The following is a 21,261-nucleotide window of genomic DNA, read 5'->3' as shown; positions in this document are numbered from 1 at the left end:
GATAGTAGGTACCATTGCTGTCCTTGTTTTTTACAAACAGGAATCAGAGGGTTAGGATAAAGTAACTTGCCTGAGGTCAACACTTGGGTGTCAGTGATAAATAGGTAGGTAGGTGAGAATGAAACCCAGAGCTGCCAGAGTCCAGAGCTGGTAAATGGTGTTACATTGCCTTAGACTAGTAGAGCGTAATATAAAAGCAAGGATGTCAAGATCCATTTGTAGTCTAAGTGTGAAATGAGGCACTCGCCATGATGCATATCATAGTAATACATCTCTCGATATCTACCGCTTTTACTTTCAGTCTGTGGCTGTGCCAACCAGTGTTGTCACAGTGACCCCTGCAAAGCCGTTGAATACTGTGGCTACCCTGAAGCCTTCAAGTTTGGGAGCGCCACCCACCCCCTCAAGTGAGCCCAGTCTCACAGCAGAGAACTCAGCCACTGCTCAGACTAGTCTTTCTCCGGTAACGCTCTCCCTTGTACCTTACATAAATAGAACCCTTTACAAATTTTCTTTAAGTGTATTTTCTAGCTAACATTTGTGAGTGTTTGTTTATACTTCTATATTTAGACGATGCTAGAAAATGTGAAGAAATGTAAGAACTTCCTCGCAATGTTAATAAAACTAGCGTGTAGCGGATCACAGTCCCCAGAGATGGGGCAGAATGTGAAGAAGTTGGTGGAACAACTTTTGGTAAGTTGGGACTATAAAAGCTCTGTAAGCAGCCGTAGAACACGTTTTAAATGAGAAATAAATATTTTTAAATGAGATTTATCTTAAGTGCATTTTTGGATAACCTTTGCTTTTGCTTATTGAAAGCTTTGTAATGATTATAAATCTTAGACTAGTAAATCTAGTCTATACAGTCGTCCCTCAGTATCCATGGGGGTTGGTTCCAGGACCGGCCGAGGATACCAAAATCCATGGATGGTCAAGTCCCATAGTTGGCCCTCCCTATCTGTGGGTTCCGCATCTGTGGATTCAACCAACTGTGAATTGTAAATATAGTACTACACCAGCCCTTAGTTGGTTGAATCTGCTCATGCAAAACGTGGGGGGGATATGAAGGGCCGACTGTATTACTTTATGTTTGCTAGTCTTGCTTCACTTAGCCTAAAAAGAGCTTTGGAGAGAAGGTTGACTACTTGGTCAAATAAAAACTTATTAGTATTTGGAGAATATTTGGCCTCATGAAAAGAGGTGGTTGGAAAAGTATTTTAAGAGCTTTTCTCCAGATCATTATGGATATTCTTTAGAGTACACTGGTTTGTCTTGTACCCTGAATGGATCTTTCACCCAAATGTAACAGCTCACATTTGGTTGTCTGGAAAATAATTGGTTCGCTGAGTTGTATAGATCTTCCAAATGTTGACAGATTTGTTCATTAAGATATCGAAAAATCATACTTGTAATCTAACAATCGCATCAGAAAATTTTTTCAGTACAGGGAAGCTGTACCGAAGCTTCAGGATTGTGGTTACAAATTTTCCAAGGATCAAGCTCAGGATTGTGGTTACAAATTTTCCAAAATTCTAATTTTGGCTTGAGAGCTCTGATTTTTATCATTAGCAACAAAAACCATCAGTTGTTTTCCTTACAGTGACAGGCTTCGGTCGTTTGTTTTTTGAGAGAGTGTCTCTCAAAATACCCCAATGTGAATAACCACAGCTGGTTTGATATTCTTTCCAGTAAATGAAAAAAAGCAGCTAGCTCAGCTAGCAACTCAATCACAAAGTGCTTTTCCTTGAGTATCTTACTTTGGTCTACTGTATGTATGGTTCCCATTATTTTGCACACAGTATTTTTAAAAGATGTCTACTAAAGGGTTAAGATTTAGTAAAATTAAATTTTACTGTTCTGTGAAGGACATTTTAAAGTGGAACTGGCTCTATTTTTTTTTTCTTTTTTACCACACATGCATAGCAATGCAGAGTATGACGACAACTATTTAAATTTTTTATCAATTGCCTTTCTTGCCAGCAGTTGCTTTCGTACCATTAGTGCAAATCTCAGCACAGTGAAAAAGGCAAAAAAATGATTAGTATTAATGTGAAAATAATTTAGACCTCATAGACCCCTGCAGTGTTTAGAGTCCAAACCAGTATGGAAGGGTTCCTAAGTTCTTTGGAACAACAGCATATCTATTATTGTGGCCTTATAATAAAATACAGTCTAACCTCAGTTAAAGTAATTTAAAAATTGAGAAAAGAAAACAAAAAAAATCCAAGGCCCCCACACCAAATACCTTCCAATTTCCTACCCTAAGAAGTGTAGGACTCCTGTGTCTTTACTTCTTAATTGTTCTTAACAGACTGTAGTACTATCACCTTATCCAGTCAGCCAGCTCTTCTCTCACTTTGCTTACTGGGATCTTAAAAAATAATAATAATAATCTCTTCATTGTATTCTGTATGAAAAAACATCTCTATGTTTATTTTGTAGGGGACATGAAAAAACTGCCCCTATTTAATGATAGACTTTGACTTTATTACTGTTCAAAGTTTGCTATGTCTACAATCATGAACCACACACTTTTCCTCTTGTAAAATATTTGTAGACCTAAAAGTGTTTTCTTTCTTCCATTCCTCAGGATGCAAAAATTGAAGCAGAAGAATTTACTAGACAACTGTATGTTGAACTCAAGTCTTCACCTCAGCCTCACCTAGTTCCTTTCCTTAAGGTAGAGTTATGTGTTACTTTGAAGAAATAGTTTGAATTAGATTACTTTAAAGTAATTTAAAATTTGAATATTTCAATGTGACAGCAATTTAATGTGAAGATAGTAACAGTAGAAGAAATCTCTCAGGGCTGTTGTAATCTGTAAAGCACATTCATATTCTTTGCATTGGAACACATTGAGAAAACAGAAGTAACATCTCATTCATGAACATAACTTAATGATTATATTATTTGATGCTTGTATTCTCAAAGATTCTTAACTTTAAAAAAAATAGTGTCTCCGCTTTGTCCTGATGACTCTTATTCTCTTAGAAGTAGTAAACCACATGGTACCAAATTTAGTGGGAAATCTATTATTATTATTTTTCTTGGAGGGAGAAAGCTATTATTTTTAAAAATTAATTTATATTGTTAGTAGACACACTCTTCTCTAAGATTTATTGAATTAAATAGATTTTGATAGAGAACAATAACTTTGATAACAAGAGCTCTGTTTGGCAGGCTGAAAAAATATATTCCTTTTGGATATTTTGAAGCTGAAAAGGAATTGAATTGAAATTTATAAAGTTATTAAAGACCTGAGATTTTAGTGAACCAAACACTCATCCCATATATTTTGAAATAATGGAACGAACATTTGCCTTTAGAAAAATTTGGCTTAATTATCTAGGGGAGATGAAAGAGACTTCATAGAGGAAGACTCTTTTTGATGCCTCATGAAAGAAGAGTGGGAAAGGAGATGGGGCACCACATTTTCAGAAGGCTATTAAAATAACTGGAAATTGTCCCTAGGAGGCTGACCATGTTGATTAGGAAGATGCCAATCATGTGATATAAAATGTGGCTAAAAAACTGAGAATGTTTTAGCCAGGGAAGACTTAATCTGGGGAAGGGAAGATTGAAGGGTCAGTGCAGTACCGAACATCAAATGACTAGAGGCCTGTTTTCGGGTGACCCTCTTGATTGAGAAGTTAGCTGCAGTTCTTCTTGGGTCCCTTTCAATGTAAAAGTTCTGTGAGCTGTAGGTGCTCTACGTGACACTTGACAACTCTGTTTAGTGTATCTATGTTTCATACTCACTGGAGACACTGAGGGGGAGAAGGAGGGAAATAAGAAAGTACCTACTATGTGTTCTGTGCTTTGCTAGCTACTTCACTTATAATTTGCATTGTTTGGACTTAATTTTCATATCAGTCTTTTGACAATAGGTGCTAGATGGTATAGTATTTTCCATTTTGGAGATGAGAAAATTGTTTAAATTGACTTAACTTTTGATCAAACACACAGGTCTAGAATTTAGCCTGACTCTACTGGCTATGTAACACTCCCTTGAAGTTACTAAATATTACCATTAAGTACTTGCATTTTGTATCAGTTTTCTGAGGACTATTATTAAGCCTTACGGTTTTTTCTTGAGAATATTTTTTTCACATCCTTGAGCGCTCTGGAGGTTGGACTTTGCATAGGGATAAGGGATTCGGCATTTAGACTTAACTCTGGCCAGGTGATCAAGAGATAATTCAACATACATGTTTTTATTGTTGTCTCTTTAAGTCTTATTACTTTATCATTTCTTTCCAGTTGTGTTTTTTTCAGGTCTCCCCCATCTTAGATTTCTTGCTTAAATTTAATTAATCAAATCACTTCATTTGTTCATGTATTTCCAAAGCAGCTTGTTTTCTACCTTTTTTTTTTTTTTGCGGTACGTGGGCCTCTCACTGTTGTGGCCTCTCCTGTTGTGGAGCACAGGCTCCGGACGCGCAGGCTCAGCAGCCATGGCTCACGGTCCCAGGCTCTCCGCGGCATGTGGGATCCTCCCAGACCGGGGCACAAACCCGCGTCCCCTGCATCGGCAGGCGGACTCTCAACCACTGTACCACCAGGGAAGCCCCTGTTTTCTACCATTTTTAAAGTTTGGGAAAAGAGCGTGAAAGACTTTTTGTTTCTTTCTTTTGATACTATTTATAGATACATATAATTGAAAACCTTCAGATTAAAATATTCTCAATCTATTTAAGTAAAAAAAAGTAAAAAGTAACTAGAAGGAAAGGGAAGAGAAGCAATAGTTCTCATTTGCTTCTTAAGTAAAGGCAATCTGACTGAATTTAAGTATCAAAACAAGGAAATCTTCCAAAACAGCTCATGAATTCACTGAAAGATAACCTACTAACCACCTCCTTTTTCATCTTGTTTTCTTACTCAAAAACAAAAGTAGATAAAAACCCCAGGGATGAAAAGGCAGAACCTTCTTTATAGGTTAAGCTGTTTTTATTTTTTTTAGCAAGATACAAAGGTAGACTCCAACTTAAAACCCAGTCAGAAAATATTCTAGCTCAATTAAGGAAATTGACCTTCTTTCTATTAATTTTATTTTGATGTAAAGGCTGTTTCTACTCAAAGTTTGGAAGTTATTTAACAAAAACTTTTTTTTTTAGATTCTGCTGTCCTGTAAACAAACTTGTAAATACTGAAGTTATGGGTGATCTATTATGGGGTTTAGATAAATACAAATAAGTAGGATACAGTGTTTTATTTTACCAAATTAATATTTGATACCAATTTGATACTGAAGTATATAAAATAAGTTTAATACTGAGACATAATAATTATGAATTGAAAAATGAAGCACTTCGGGGCTTTAAATTATATCCTGGATATTGACAGAACATAAATGATTGATAACAGATTTCCTCAACTGAAACGTTGGTATACTTTTAATTTTATGTTGTAAAGATATGACATACAAAGTAGTTCTGTTTTACTAGAGCTCATTTATTTAGTTTTCAGTGTCTTTTTTGTCCTCTGTTTCTAGAAAAGTGTGATTGCCTTGCGACAACTGATGCCTAACTCCCAGAGCTTTATTCAGCAGTGTGTTCAGCAGACTTCTAGCGAGGTGGTCGTTGCTACCTGTACCACAACAGTAACGCCTTCTCCTGTGGTGACAACAGTAGTTTCCTCAGTCCAGCCTGAAAAGCCCATAATTGGTTCTGAAGCAGCAACATCTGGAACTGTGTCAGTGCAAACTCTGAATCCACTTGCTCCAGGGGGAGCAAAAACTGGAGTTGTGACACTTCATTCTGTGGGTCCAGCTGCTGTGCCAGGAGGAACAACAGCTGGAACTGTTGTGCTTCAGACTCCAAAACCGCTAGTGACATCTCTGCAGAACACAATGACAGCAGTCTCACTTCAGCCTGAAAAGCCAGTTGTCTCTGGGACAGCAGTGACACTGGCCCTCCCCTCGGTAACTTTTGGAGAAACCTCAGCAGCAGCTGTATGTCTTCCGTCTGTGAAACCTGTTGTTACTTCTGCTGGGACCACATCTGACAAGCCTGTCATTGGCACTCCAGTCCAAATCAAACTTGCACAGCCGGGCCCCGTGCTTACACAACCAGCCAGCATTCCACAGGCAGTTAAAGTCAAACAACTAGTGAGTAACATTTCATTTCTTCCTCCATTTCTTCTTTTGAAAATTTCAGACATTCAGAAAACTGGCAAGACTAGTAAAATGAACCCCTGTGTACCCTTGACCAGGGCTGACCAGTTGTTAACATTGTATCATGTTTGCTTTGTCTCTCCTCCCTCTATTCACATACACAAACACACATGTAATTTTTTCCTGAACCATTTAAGAGTTGGTTACAGAAATTGACTTTGTGCCATTAAGTACTGTATATCTCTTAAGGAAAAGGATTTTTTTTAGCATAACTGCAAACGTACTTATTATCACACATGGGTAGTTAATATTGGCACAATATTTACAGTTGTCCCAACAATGTCCTTAATAGCTAATTTTTTTCCTGATGTTTCTAGTAAAGAATTGCATATTACACTTGTCTTTTTTTTTTTTTTTTTTTTTCAGGCTCCGTTAATCTAGAACAGTTCTCAGCCTTTTGTGTTTGTTCATTGTGTTGTACTATTTTAAGTGCCTGGGCTAGTTGTTTTGCAGAGTGTCCTTTATTTTGTTTTGTCTAATCATTTCCTCAAGACTAGATTCAGATTAAATATGTTTGGTAAGGTTATTACATAGGTGATATTATGGTAACATTTCTTTTAAAAATGTGCTGAAGGAAGAGAGAAGTGAGGGGAGTAGATGAGTAAGAAGTTGTGTTTCTTCCTAAACCCTATAGATTGGGAAGTTCTTGGGTGGAAGAAACCTGAAATTTTAGCTGTTTATCTGTTAGTGTTTAGATTTACTTCACTCAAGGCGTGTTTTATCGGAAGACTGAAAGTATTGTTATCCTGTGGAAGATAGTACATGGTGAATTAATTAAAAATCGCATTTTTAAAGTAAAGTTCTCCCCTACCTTATACTGTAACAGAACTAACTGTTCTTTTGATTTTTGGTGATTGCCCTTGTTCTTCTTTGAAAACCTTCATGTCAAAGGCTGTGTTTTGAATCTCTTTGTTTTAGTTTTTTCTGCTTTTTGGAACAGTAAAATCTAAGTAAACTTCCCAGCCTTGTGTACGTGATCAGGAGAAGACATTAGTATCTGTGAATGATTGTCTTTGAGGCAGAGGGCAAGCTTTAGGTGTAGAATGAAAGAGGAAAGATCGGTTTGGACAACAGTCAAAAAACTCTTGGGTCGGTGGGAAGTAATAATCATTTCCTGGGTGTTGATCTTTTTTCATCCCTTCCTACTCTGCGTCTGATTTTCAAGTGGAGAAATGTACCTGCCTTGTGGCGTTTCTCTTGGGCGTCTGCATTTAATCTCAGAGACGAACCTTCTTTAGAAGCAGTGATTCTTAAACATCGATCTGAGTAGCCAGGTTTGGGAACCATTGTAACTGTAATTGCCTTGGTGAAAGGTCTCTTTTGGTAGCACTTAAGAGTATTGAAATCCTCTTTATGGGTCATAGCTGATTCTTGAATAAATGCTAATCTTTATTGAAAATCTATAGCATATCCACCCCTAAGTGAAATAATACTTTATAGCTACATAGAGTCTTAAAACATGTCTTGTATGCAGTATGGATTTTGAAATAATTTTGATGAAGACAAGGCAGGGAGAAAACTAAGAATCCCAGAAATTGTGAGGGACCTATCCACTGGCACTCAACAAGTAATAGATCTCAGCCTAGAACCCAGCGTCTTTCCCATTAGATTCTGGCACTTATGGCAAGAACTTCTAGGTTTCTAGAGGGTCCTGAAATGGAAAACTGTCAGGTAATAACATCTTGACAGCATTTACATTTTATAGGCTTACCTTGTTATACATTAGAAACAGTTTCAATCAAGAAAAACATGTAACAAAATCCACTGGTAAATTTTAGGGATTTTTAAACTTCCTGCTTTCATTCTTAAAAGAATGGGGAATATATTTTCCTTGTGAATTCTGTTTTCTTGTTTGGCCTTTGTTTCAATTTTAGTCAACAAATGTGATGTCAGTATTCATATCTTCCTGTTTAAAATGGCAGAAACAGAGCAGCTAGACACCGAAGATGCATTGTAATCTGTTTTATAACAAATTTTTACCTGGGGCACAGAACAACATAAGCTGTTCTTTCTGTATGGTAATGCCACAGAGAGGATTGAACTAGGACATTCTTTCAAATCAGCTAATTTAGAAAATTAATGTTACTTAAGTTTGAATTAGTATTACTCAAGTAATTTAAGAATATCATCAGTGAGTTCATTATAAACCATAGTCCAGTTTAATCCTAGGTCTGTCTAAGTGAGGAGGAAAACACTCCGGGTGCTAGAAACATAAAGTATTCAATGCAGCTTGTAAGAAATATGGTAAATAATTATTTAAAATACGAGAATTGCCACGCTAGTTCAAATCTGTGGTCCATGTAACTCAGGATGCAATCGCCAAAAGTGGTCTGAACAGTAGAAGTATGGCTGTGTTTTTCAATGTTAGGTATAAAATTTGTGTGATTTATTTCCTTTAATAATCATGAATTTAAAAATCCCTGTTAATACTTTATCTTTTTCTAGCTTGTCTAGTTTTCCTAAAGAGTTGTATAGGTTTCCTGCCTTCTTGATAAGATGTTTTAAATATCACACTTTCAAGGTATGAGAATCCTCTTAATCTGCCATTGCAGGGTTTAGATTTTGTACAGTTATTATTTTATGAAGTATATGTTTTCATTCCAGATTAAAGAGACCCCCCCTCCCAATTTTTTTTAAAAAATTTAGATTTATGACCACATGTTATCTTTTCTATCTCATGGATTTTTTTGTATGTTACCCTCTGGGGATCTGCTAAAGTTCTCATCAAGTAAATTAGCTAGGATTGTTCACACTTTCTTTAGGTGTAAATTTTTCATTTTGTACCAGTAGTTCAACATAGTGCTTTGTATATCTTGGTCCTCAAATGCTTGAATTGTTGAAATATGGACCTAATCAGTAGTTCCCGGATTTCATCTAAGAATCTAATTCTTTTAAATGATAAATCTTATTGGTTGTCTACCAATTCTGGCATAGCAGCTATTATAGGATGTTATATACTACAACTAAGCAGAGCTTGACATTTTTACCTTTTTTAAAAAGTTAATGAAAGAGAGTGGATGAATTGGATTAGAATCTACCAGTGGTGGATAGATAATAAGTAGAAGCTTTCAGGAGTTTTGATGCTTAAAATTTTCCTTACAATATTGGTGAAAAAATTATTTTACACATAATTGAGCAAAAGCTAAATTTAATTTAAATTAAACATTGTCATAGTAATTCAGTTTAAATGTAATTAGAAAAGTTAATTTAATTTAAAAGAGCTAAATTTTAATGTCTCATCATTTTTTAAATTAAATTTTGATAAATTTTAATAACTAATTTTAACACAAAAAATTAATAAGCTTCTCAAATCCACATGTGTGAACAAAAATGAATGAGAAAGAAAATTCTGGGTTTCTTTTTTTAGAAAAAAGGTGTATAGTTTTAGAGAGTAAACTGAATACTGTTACTCTTAGTAATCGTGTGTGTGTGTGTGTGTGTGTGTAAAATCTTTAAAAAAAATTTTATTTGGAGATAGGGCAGGAAGTTGTAGTATTATCATAGATATTTTCCTTATTTCAGATATATATTTCCCCAGGTGACTATTACTTGCATTTCTTTCTTAACAGAATTGTAGACATTTGATAAGTAAGTGGCCAAGTACGTTCAACAATCATTCTCCAACTATTACTGTTTTGTGGATATAAGAGAAAAACAACTAATTATCAGTATATTATTAATGTAATTTTCAGTTTCATCGAAGTAAAACTGATCTCCTAAAATAAATTGACCCAGAATATTAGAAAAAATTTGTTGTTGTTGCATCATATTTTTGTCTCGTACCTAATTATTTTGAAGTAGGGAATCATTAAAGAATTTCAGAATACACATTTTTATATGAAATGCTCTGTGAGGCTTAACTCTGCTGATTGTCTCTGTCTTCACTTCTCACTGAAGGAGAAACATTTTCAAGGTATAAATTTCAGTCTCTGAGTGTGCTGGTGGCCAGTATTTTTGTTAAAGAAGTTGAAATTAAAATTGAGTGGGAAACAAAACAAGGATTATTGTTTTATTGGGTCAAGTAGTTCACTGTCAGTTTCATATTGGACTGATCTACTACGATCCAGACTTAAGTAATCAGTTTGTCTTTTTTTTCTTCTTAGCATGCTGTTAAGAGTGACAGGAGAGGTAGAATTCAGTTGTTGATTGTCAAATAGGACAAATGAAAGATTTGGTAAAGAGGCTGAATCCAAGTAAGGCCTACTACCCTTTATTTTCCATATATAATCAGGAGTTACGTCGAAAAATCTTCATGGACTATAATTTAGTCAGGGTTCATATAGTAGTCTTAATATATAGGTTGATTAATGCCAGTTCATTTAAATTTAATTGAAGAATATATTTTTTTAGGTTTTAGTTTGGTGAGGATACATTAGAATTTATGGAAAATAGACTATTTAGAGACAATATTTACAGTGTGTATGTTGTCTTATTTTTGCCTTATTCAAGAAAATGTTTTATTATGAAAATTTCCAAACATAGCAAAGTTGAAGTTTATAGTGAACACGCATATACCAACCACCTAGATTCCACTATTTACAGTTACTATACTTGATTTATCCACCTATCAATCTTAATTTTTGATACATTTCAAAGGTTTCTTCCTAAAAAAATTAAACAATTTTAATGCATGCATATCATTAACTACCAATCAATATTTGTTTACTGTATTCTTCCTTTTAACTAAAATTTATATTCAGTGATGTGCACAAATTTTAAATGTAACATTGGATAAGTTTTGACAATGCTTACCTCTGTGTAACTCAAACCCTTTCAAGATATGGAGTGTTACCATCACCTTGCAGTTAGTTCCCTTTTGTCCCTTCCCAGTCAGTCCCCACCTGTGTACCTCCAGAAGCAATGACTCCCACAGATTAGTTTTGCTTGTTGTTAAAGTTCATATAAATCATCATACAAATAAGCACATTTAACTTTTTTAACAGAAATTTATAAGTTCTCGATTTGAAGCAGCATTTACTGATTTCTATAAAAGCTGGTAATATAATTAAGAATTCATTTGGGCAAATTTTAAAAAGTGGTTAGAAGGCCCTTTGAAAAAACAGCATATTCTGAGGTTGCCAAGGTTGAATTTTAATCTAGATTGGGCATGGCAAATACATTTCAACTCTCATTATAGGATTTTACTGGACCTCTGTGTTAAGAAAGATTCTAAGGCTGCATGTGGGTATATAGAAATGGTGGTATTTAGGGATGTATGCTTGTCCCAGAATATGAGTAGTGGCACAAGAACCACACTTTGGCTGTTCCTAAGAAATAGTGGCAACTAACATGTATTTCCTGACTTTTTGGGGTGGGGGGTGCCATGCTGCGCAGCTTGCGAGGTCTTAGTTCCCCGACCAGGGATTGAACCCAGGCCCTCGGCAGTGAAAGCACAGAGTCCTAACCACTGGACCACCAGGGATTCCCTATTTCCTGACTTTTTATACTACAGTTTTTGTTCATTTGGGGCCCTATGTTTTCTAGAACTCAACCTCAGTGAGTGTGTGCCAGTAATCACATATTGAATACTATATAAAAATTAGAGGAGGTATTACCCTTTAGTAACTTTGTGTGCATGTACTGCTTGAGTTATTTAGAGCTAAGTATTTGATTGCTGTGTATTTATGAACAGAGGAGTTGGTGGGGTCGAAATATAGAGAAAGCAGAGTGTGAAGGGTGTTTTCATCTACTAGTTTAATCTGTACTTGTGTTTGTTTGCTTCCTTTCCTTATGGAATTTAAGAACAGTTCCATGTCAGATATTCCAGATCATAGTTAGTGTAAAAATCATAATTAATGTAAAAAAAAAATAGCTGTCACCTGAAGAATATTGTGTAGCTCTAGACCTGCAGTTTCTATAAACTATAGAACATTAAATTAACATCCTAGTAAAACATCAGAACTTGACTTGTCAAGAGAAAAGGCTAAGGTATGTACTATTTACTCTTCTTCTTTTCTAGTGGTTTTTTTGGAGGGAAAGTAAATAAAGGACATGTTTTTAAAAATATAATAGCTCTTTGTTTTGCTTGCCAAGTAAGAGCAGATGTATCATCTTTGGGCCAATTTCCATCTCTCTAATATCAGTGTCCATAAGATGCCTAATATTGTGGTCTAAAAATGGTACTTTCTTTGAAAGAAGACTACTGAACTGTTTTATACTTTCTCATTGTATTTTATTTTGCTCAGCAAGTGTGCAGGAATATACTGCACATGTGATCCCAAGTGTATTAGGTGCACTTGGTAGCATACATCCTCATTGGTACATCCTCATTAGGATGAGGAGTGATGGGTATCCAGGATTATTAAATCAGTTGCCACATTTGCCTCCTGCTCCCTGCATGAACTTGCCCTGGAGTGGGCTGTAGGCTGAGCCACACACATCCCTGGCCTGGGAGCCCTCCTGCAGGCACCAAGGCTTGCCTTCCCCAGCTTGTTCTGTGCTAGGGCCACATGCTGATGCTGGGGTCTTCTGGCCTCCATGCCCCCACCCCTCCTGGCAGGACCCCAGGAGGCATAGAGCCTCCTTCCACCTCAGGGGCTGATCTCTAGGCTGTTACTTTTTTTTAATATTTTTGAGTACCCATCAAAAATGGTATGAAGACTAACTCATAAGCAAATTTCTAATAACATTTTATTACTATCTTTTGTAATTAAAATACTGAAAAGAATACCAAATAAAAGATATCAAGGAAGAAAATATGAACAATAGGGAGGTATGCCAGAATTGTTAGGAGTGTTTCTGTTTTCTTTTGAGTTTCACTCTGAATGCATAAATGGGACTCTGAATGTGTATTACTTTATAGAATTTAAATCTGTTTCCTAGGACTTTACAATACATAAGTATGATCTCAACTGAAATATATCATTGTTTTCAAGAGTTGTTTCTCTCTTTCAAGAGTCTGTTCTCATAGAATCATGGCAATTGGATTATTCCAACTTGTATTTTTTCTCTAGGAACATTGGTTCCTATAAGATTATTTATTGGGACATTTTGGATTTCTTGTAAGTTACTTTTGTTTAGTAATATGCACTAGACAATTTTATTTACAAAAAATTAGAGTATAGAATAAATTATACCTCCAGAATTCCATTATGAAGTCTACCTCCTAGATCATTTATATTAGCCATATATGAGTTTGAGGACTTATAAATAGTTCGCTCTCAACAGCTGGCTCAAATACATGGTGACTGTTTTTTTTCTTTGAAGTGAAAAAATGAAACTCTGCTATTCTGTTTTTTCTTCTTTGAAGCTATAAACAAGGCCCTGCTATTACTTTAATTTCTCTTCCTTTATCCCCAACCCTCACCCTCTGGATTTCTTGAACTGTTATCTTGGAGAATGCCTGTAGCATTGTTATCTTTCAGATACTTTTAAAAAAACAACCGATTGAAAGTCATCATCTTCTAGAGGTATATTTTGAAATATTTATGGATAAAAAGATATATCTGGGATTTGCTTTAAAATAATTGAGAGTGGGGAGAAGTGGGTAAGGATATAGATGAAATAAAATTGGTCAAGAATTACATAGTTGAAGCTGGGTAATAATGGTATAGGTGGTTTCATTTTATTGTTCCCTCTGCTTTTGTATGTGTTTGAAATTTTCTGTGTTAAGTTAAAAGATGAAAATAGGGTCTATTTGGAGATTTAAATTTAGCAGAATATAAATTTGAATTACACTCTGAAAATTATAGTGTGAGATAGTCATGTTTTTCACTTTTGAGTAAGATAATTTTGCTACATACAAATTTAAATTTTAAGTAGGCTTTCTTGTGATGCTACGATAAAGGTATATTTAGTTAGGTGAGCCTAATCATTTGTTCTATTGTTACAATTGAAAGCTTGTTCTTTCCTAAAGCAGGTCTAGTTGAATGACTGTATTAATAATTCTCATTGTTTCAGGTAGTCCAGCAGCCTTCAGGAGGCCTTGCAAAACAAGTGACCACACTTTCCCATTCCTCAGCATTGACCATCCAGAAATCTGGACAGAAGGTGACAGTGGGCACTGCAGTACCTACCAGTCAGTTTTCTCAAGGTAGACTCTGGCTCATCCCTTGGGTTTGGAACATGATGGATGGGTTTCCGTACTTTTCTTTTGCACTGTTAAGAGAAGAGAGATTTCTTTTAAGTTGAGGCCTGTGAGAGAAGACTGAAAGATAACTTTATTATATTCTTTGTACATAGCCACTTTTTAAGGGTGTATGTTGTTTTAGATTAAAGAAGCACCACTCATGGTGTTTTGTAACTAGATAAAACAATCTACTAGTAAATAAAGTACTTTTTTTAACTTATAAAATTTGCTATTGTCTTATTTCTTTTTAAAATGTGCTTCTTTCCCTATGTTTGGAAGTCAGTCTTACAAATAAAAGAGGTTTTATGTGTTTTTTAAATCTACCACTATAAAGGATATATTATTAACATGTTTCTGTCACCTTTTCTGCATAATATTTTTATAATGCTGGTAATTTTCTAGCCAATTTGAGGACCATATAAAAAGAAATGGGAGAGGTCTTAATTTTATGATTTCTTGTGCAGGGAATAAATTCATTGTCATGTTTGAATTTAAACATAGTTCTAGGGCAGCTTGAAATTTTCTTTGATTATTCTATATGCATTAAACATAACTTGTCCTGAATTTTTCCTAATGTAGTGTGATTGCTTTTTTTAAATTTTACCTTTTCTTTCTTCTTTTGATTTTATAGCTTCCATTCTAAAGCAAATTACCCTGCCAGGAAGTAAAGTTCTGTCACTTCAGTCATCTATTCAGAAAAGCAAAATAAAAGAGAATGGAACAGCATCCTTCAGGTAAAGAAATTAAATAGTTAAAACTTGGTCTGGTTTAAGAAATTAATAATTTTTTAAAAAACAGGAAGGGGATGACAGAATAATACTTATATAAAATAAATTTAATGATGCCTTTTTAAAAAGCTAACAGTACTTTATTGAGTATAATTTATAAGCAGTAAAGTGCACAAATCTTAAATGTAGAGCTCAGTGAATTTTGACGAACATATGCCTGTATAATCATAATTCAGACCAAGATGCCGAACATATCCATCATCTCTATGCTCCTTTCAAATCAATGACTTCCAACCCTTGCCTTTGGCAGCCACTGTTCTTATGTCCATCACCATAGATCATTTTTGTCCATTCTTGAACTTTACATAAATGGAAAATTACATTATATACTCTTTTGCATTTGAATTTTTTCACTCAGCATTGTTTTGAGATTTATCTACATCATTTTGATTATTAGAAGGTTGTTCTTTTGTACTGGTGAGCAGCATTCATTGTCTAAATGTAAATTTGTTTATCCGTTTTCCTGTTGATGAACATTAGGATGTTCCCAGTTTTTTAATGATTCTATATAAAGTTGCTGTAAACATTTACATACAGATTTTTATGTGAACATAGGTTTGATTTCTCTGTAGTAAATATCTAAGAGTATTATTGCTGGGTCATTAGGTAAGTATGTGTTTTACTATTTAAGAAACTACCAAAGTTGTTTACTTTGTTTACTTTTGCATTCCCACCAGCAGTGATGAGAGTTCCAGTTGCACTCCAACTCTGTCAGTACTTGTTATTGCCAATTCTTTTGATTTTTACTATTCCAATAAGTGTATAGTGGTTGTTATTATTGTCATTTTAATTTTCACTTTCCTAATGACTTAAGATGTTGAGCATCTGTTCTTATGCTTATTTGCTATCCTTATACTATCTTCTTTGGTGAAGTGTGTATTATTCAGATCTTTTGCCCATTTTTCCTTTGAGTTGTTTTTTTTCTTATGATTGAGTTTTTAGAGTTCATTATATATTCAAGATCCAAGTCCTTTGTCACATAGTGATTAGGAAGTATTTTCTTTGTGGTGTGTTTTATCATTCTTTTACCAGTGTCTTTCACAGAGCAAAAGTTTTTAATTTTGCTGAAGTCTAGTTCATTAATTTTTTTCTCTTATAGGTTATGCTTTTCATGTTTTGTCTAAGAAATGTTTGTGTAACCCAAGGTTTCAAAGATTTTCTTCTATGCTTTGTTCTAGAAGTTTTACAGTCTTATGTTTGTCCTTGGATTGATATTCTTTAATTTCTACCAGTTGATTATTTAAAAATCAGTGTGTGGATATTCTATTTTCTTTTTTCTCTATCTTCTCCCATTTTTAGTTGCATTATTTGTCACAATATATAAATATTTGTACATTAGTCCTCCTTCCTCATCCCCACCTATATTTTAGTTGTAGTTCTACTTTTATATTAAAATGCTCACCTTCAATCTGTTCTCTGAAGTTTTCCTAGTCATCTCTTGTTTGGATGAAATTAATTGAATGTAGTCCATACTTTGATCTACCAGGACAACCATTATTTCATCCTTATGCCTGCCACTAGTTCTCTGGTGTCTCTTCTGCAGTTTTTATTTAGTCTCCTTTTACCCAAAGCCTTTGAGGTGGGGGTGAGTGGGTTGGGAAATTGGTCGCAATAGGACAAGAAAGTATGCACTGGGAATTGTTTTCCTTTTTCACTTATTCTTGTTTTGAAGTTTGGGTATTCTTTGTCTTCAAGTTATGCTGAGGCTGTGGTTTTTGTTGTTCTGTATTGTTTTGGGGAGTAAATGTTGGAAGATGGTGACCTAGGAAGTCATCATTGTCTTCCAGTGCAGTGAGTTTTGACAAAAGGCTAAATTCATGTACCCAGTACCTCAGTCAAGATACATAGAATACTTTGAATACCTCAGAAGCCTCCTTTGTGAGACTTCCCAGCCAGTCCCCCCATTATACCTTAGGCAGCCACTGATTGGCTTCTTATCATTGTAGATTTGTCTTTCCTGGGGTTTCAAATCAACAGAATCATATAATTTGTATTCTTATGTTTGGTTTCCTTTGCTCAGCATAATGTGTTTGATATACATGCAGTGTTGTTGCATGTATTAGTAATTTGTTGCTTTTCATTGCTGAGTAGTATTCCACTGTATGGGACTACTGCATTTGTTTGTACTGAATTGTCTCTATATCCATTGGTGGACATGCGGGTTGTTTCCAGTTTTTGGCTATTATGAATAAAGCTGCTAGGAGCACCTGTATCCAAGTCTTTGTATGGACATAAGTTTTCCCTTTACTTACATAAAGATATGAATGAAAATGCTGAATCATTTAGTAGGTGTATGTTTAACTTTATAAGAAGCTGCCAAGCTGTTTTCCTTTGTGGTTGTTCCATTTACAGTCCTACCCGCAAAGTATGAGAATTTGTTCCATATCCTTGCTAACAATTGATAAACTGCAGCTTTTAAAGTTGTAACTATTGTAGTTGGTATTTAGCTGTACCCTCATTCTTCAGTATCTGCGGTGGGATTGGTTTTAGGACCCATTGCAGATGCTCAGGTTCTATAGTCTGCCCAACATATCTGTGGTTCTGCATCCTCGGATTCAACCAGCTCCAGATCATCTACTACTGTGTGTATTTACTGAAAAAAATCTGTGTATGAGTGGACCCATGCAGTTCAAACCCATGTTGATGAAGATGCTGAGTGTATTTTCATGTCCTTATTGGCCATTTGTGTAGCTCCTTTTGTGAAATGTCTGTTCAAATATTTTGCCCATTTTTAAATTGAGTGATTTTGTCATGCACTTTTTCTTCATCTATTTAAGATGGTCATTCATTTTTTAAATAATACAAGGTATTCTGAATTACACTGATTTTTAAAAAAATAGTTTGAATGTTAGTATTGCTGAAGTATTATTATCCTTTTTATATATTGCTGCATTTGATTTGATTAATATTTTAAGGGTTTTATATGTATGTTCTTTAGGGATACTGGTGTATAGTTTTCTGTTCTTATGGTGTCTTTGCCAGATTTTGGTACGTGGTTATGCTGGTCTCAAAAATGAGTTGTATGATGTTTTTCCCTCTCCTTCATTTTAAACCTTTGAGTAGAAATTATTTCTTCCTTAAATATACGAATGAATTTACCCTTGAAACTAAATAGGTCTTTTGTTTTCTTTGGGGGGAAGGTTTTGGTTTTTTTTGTTTTTTTATTTATTTGTTTGCTCTGGGTCTTAGTTGCGGCAGGTGGGCTCCTTAGTTGCGGCAGGTGGGCTCCTTAGTTGTGGCTTGTGGGCTCCTTAGTTGCGGCATGCATGTGGGATCTAGTTCCCTGACCAGGGATCGAACCCAGGCCCTATGCATTGGGAGCATGGAGTGTTATCCACTGCACCACCAGGGAAGTCCCCTGGGGGAAGGTTTTGATAAGAAAGTCAGTTTCATCTATAAATGATTTTCTCTGTCATCTTAATGTCAATTTCAGAAAGTTGCATTTTTTAAGGTTTTTGTACATTTCATCTTACTTTTAAATTTGTTGAAATGAAACTGTGCTGCTACTTTCTTTTCCTTTTAATATTTGTAGATTCTTTAGGGTAACATAGTATCATGCTTTTTTTTTTTTAAAGGATTTTGTGTATTTTATCTTAGTTGTTGACTTTTTTGGGCATATAGCTGTTTATTTTATTCCCTTATCCTTTTAATATCTGTAAGATTTGTAGTAATACTCTCTCTTTTCATTGATATGTTTCTTTCAGTTTTGTTTAGTGTTTTTAGAAAGTTAACTTTTGATTTTACTTTTTTTTTTAATTAATTTATTTTGGCTGCACTGGGTCTTTGTTGCTGCACACAGGCTTTCTCTAGTTGCGGCACGCAGGGACTACTCTTTGTTGGGGTGCACAGGCTTCTCATTGCGGTGGCTTCTCTTGTTGTGGAGCACAGGCTCTAAGCACATGGGCTTCAGTAGTTGTAGCACGTGGGCTCAGTAGTTGTGGCACCCAGGCTCTAGAGCGCAGGCGCAGTAGTTGTGGTGCACAGGTTTAGTTGCTCACCGGCATGTGGGATCTTCCCTGACCAGGGCTTGAACCCGTGTCCCCTGCATTGGCAGGCGGATTCTTAACCACTGTGCCACCAGGGAAGCCCGATTTTATTGTTTTTATCTGTTCATCTTTTGTCTATTTTATTGACTTATAAAAAATATTCCTTTCTTTTCCTTATGTTGGGTTTTAGTTGCTTCTCATTTAAAACTATAAACCCCCTAAGTACTGAGTTAGCATCCAGCCAATTATAGTGTTTCATTTTCATTTTTATTCATGTCAAAATATTTTCTCCTTTTCCTTTTATTTAATAGTACAAATACTTGGGGCTTCTCTAGAGATTTTATTCATTTTTTTCTAACGTAATTTTGTCCTGATCAGAGAATATACACTGTAAAATATCAATCTTACTAAATTTGAGACTCTTTATTGTGGTCGAACTTGATGAATATCTCATATGCCCTTGGAAAAAATGTATTACTCAGTTTGGGGGAGTAGTTTTTTGTAAGTGCCATTCTGGTGAAGGTAGCTAGTAGTGTTTATATCTATTTCCTGGCTTTCTTTTTTTGGACTAGTTCCATCAGTTACTGAGAGTGGGTATTAAATCTCCAACTATGCTTATAGATTTATTTTTTCCTTTAGTTCTGCCAGTTTTTACATTAATTATTTGAAGCTCTGTTATTAGGTATACACATATTTATAATTGTTCTGTTTTTCTAATAAATTGGCCCTTTTATCATAATTACATGTCCTTTTTTATTATTTTTTAAAATTTTATTTATTTATTTTATTATTATTTAAAAAAAAATTTTGACCATGCTGCGTGGCATGTAGGATCTTAGCTCCCGGACCAGGGATGAAACCCGGGCCCCCTGCAGTGGAAGCACAGAGTCTTAACCACTGGACCACCAGGGAAGTCCCCACATGTCCTTCTTTATTTGAAAATATTTCTTGTATTGCTGTGTATTTTATCTGCTGAATATAAACACTTCAGCTTTGTTACTGTTTGCATATTCTATCTTTTTCCTTCCTTTTTTTCAACCTACATGTGTCTTTGTATTTAAAGAGTGTCCTTTATACATTGCATATAGCTAGGTTGAGCTTTTCTTATGAAATTCAACAGTTTCTTTAGGTTAATATTTTGCTATTTTATTCATTTGTTTTTTTGTCTTTTAGGGTAAGTGATTATTATTTTATATTTCATTTTAATTCTTCTGTTGGCTTCTTATCTATATCTGCATTTTTTTGTTTTTGATCAACAGGGATTACAATATGCTATAACATGTATTTTTAGTATACACTCTATTTGGAGGTAATATAGTACTACACATAAAATATGTGAACTTTGCAACAATATAAGTCCATTTACCTCACTCTCTTCTTCTGTGCTATATATTTTTATTTTCATATGTGTTAGTTACATCAGCATGCATTATAAATATATGTATGTATCCACAGTGTTATGGTTTTAGCTTTAAAGTCCTTTTTTTTTCCTTAAAATATTCTTTCTTTTCTTTAAAACATTCCCAGTGCTCTTCTTTTTTTTCTGTAGAGTTCAGTTTTCAGTGGTATTTTTTCCCTTCAGCTAAAGAGCTTCCTATAGCATTTCTTGGTCTGTAATTCTGGTGACAACTCTTCTGTTTTCCTTTTCCTGAGAACTATTTTTGTTTACCTTCCCTTTAGAAGGGTAGGGTTTTTTGGGTTTTTTTTTTTCCAATTAGAAATTGTAGGCTGACCCAGTCTTCTTTACTGTGAAGACTTAAAGATGTTATTCCATTGTTTTCTGGTCTCCATTGTTTCTGATGAAAAGTCAGTTTTCATTCATATCATTATATATATTCATACCATTATCTCTCCTGTCCTTTTATGAATCCAATTATATATGCATTAGACTTTGATATTTTCCTGCATATACCAAGGCTCTGTTATTTTCTTTGATCTTTATGCTCCTTTAAATCTGTCAGCATATTTATATGCTTCCTTAAAAATCTTTGTCTGCTAATTGCAACATTTGGCTCATTTCTGCCAACTTTTTTTTTTTTAACTCTAGGTCCCATTTTCCAGTTTTTCATACGTCTTATAAGTTTTCATTGTGTTCAGAACATTCAGTGACTTTCTGTTTTTTCACATCTCTAGTAATTATTGACTCTGGATTCAGTTATGTTCCTGAAGACTGATTTTTAATTTAGTAGACTTTATTTTAGTTTAACTTGACTGTTCTTAAATTCCAAACTTAGTCTTTCTTTGGTT

General features: G+C 34.7%; 1 protein-coding gene across 2 annotated transcripts in view; it reads left to right on the top strand.

Moving 5' to 3' along the window:
• TAF4B (TATA-box binding protein associated factor 4b) overlaps nt 1-21,261 on the top strand; it is a 111,251-nt gene that overhangs the window by 17,943 nt on the left and 72,047 nt on the right. For both annotated transcript variants that reach the window (XM_065889794.1, XM_065889795.1), the window contains exons 4-9: nt 302-463; nt 571-693; nt 2,591-2,680; nt 5,492-6,106; nt 14,072-14,204; nt 14,872-14,974. In XM_065889794.1, the coding sequence (XP_065745866.1) occupies nt 302-463; nt 571-693; nt 2,591-2,680; nt 5,492-6,106; nt 14,072-14,204; nt 14,872-14,974 (1,226 nt within the window). The remainder of the gene's footprint in view (nt 1-301; nt 464-570; nt 694-2,590; nt 2,681-5,491; nt 6,107-14,071; nt 14,205-14,871; nt 14,975-21,261) is intronic.

This window comes from Phocoena phocoena, chromosome 13 (genome assembly GCF_963924675.1).
Source record: "Phocoena phocoena chromosome 13, mPhoPho1.1, whole genome shotgun sequence".
Taxonomy (NCBI): Eukaryota; Metazoa; Chordata; class Mammalia; order Artiodactyla; family Phocoenidae; genus Phocoena; species Phocoena phocoena.
Note: the sequence above shows the minus strand (reverse complement) of the source record. Positions and strands in the feature narration are given on the sequence as shown.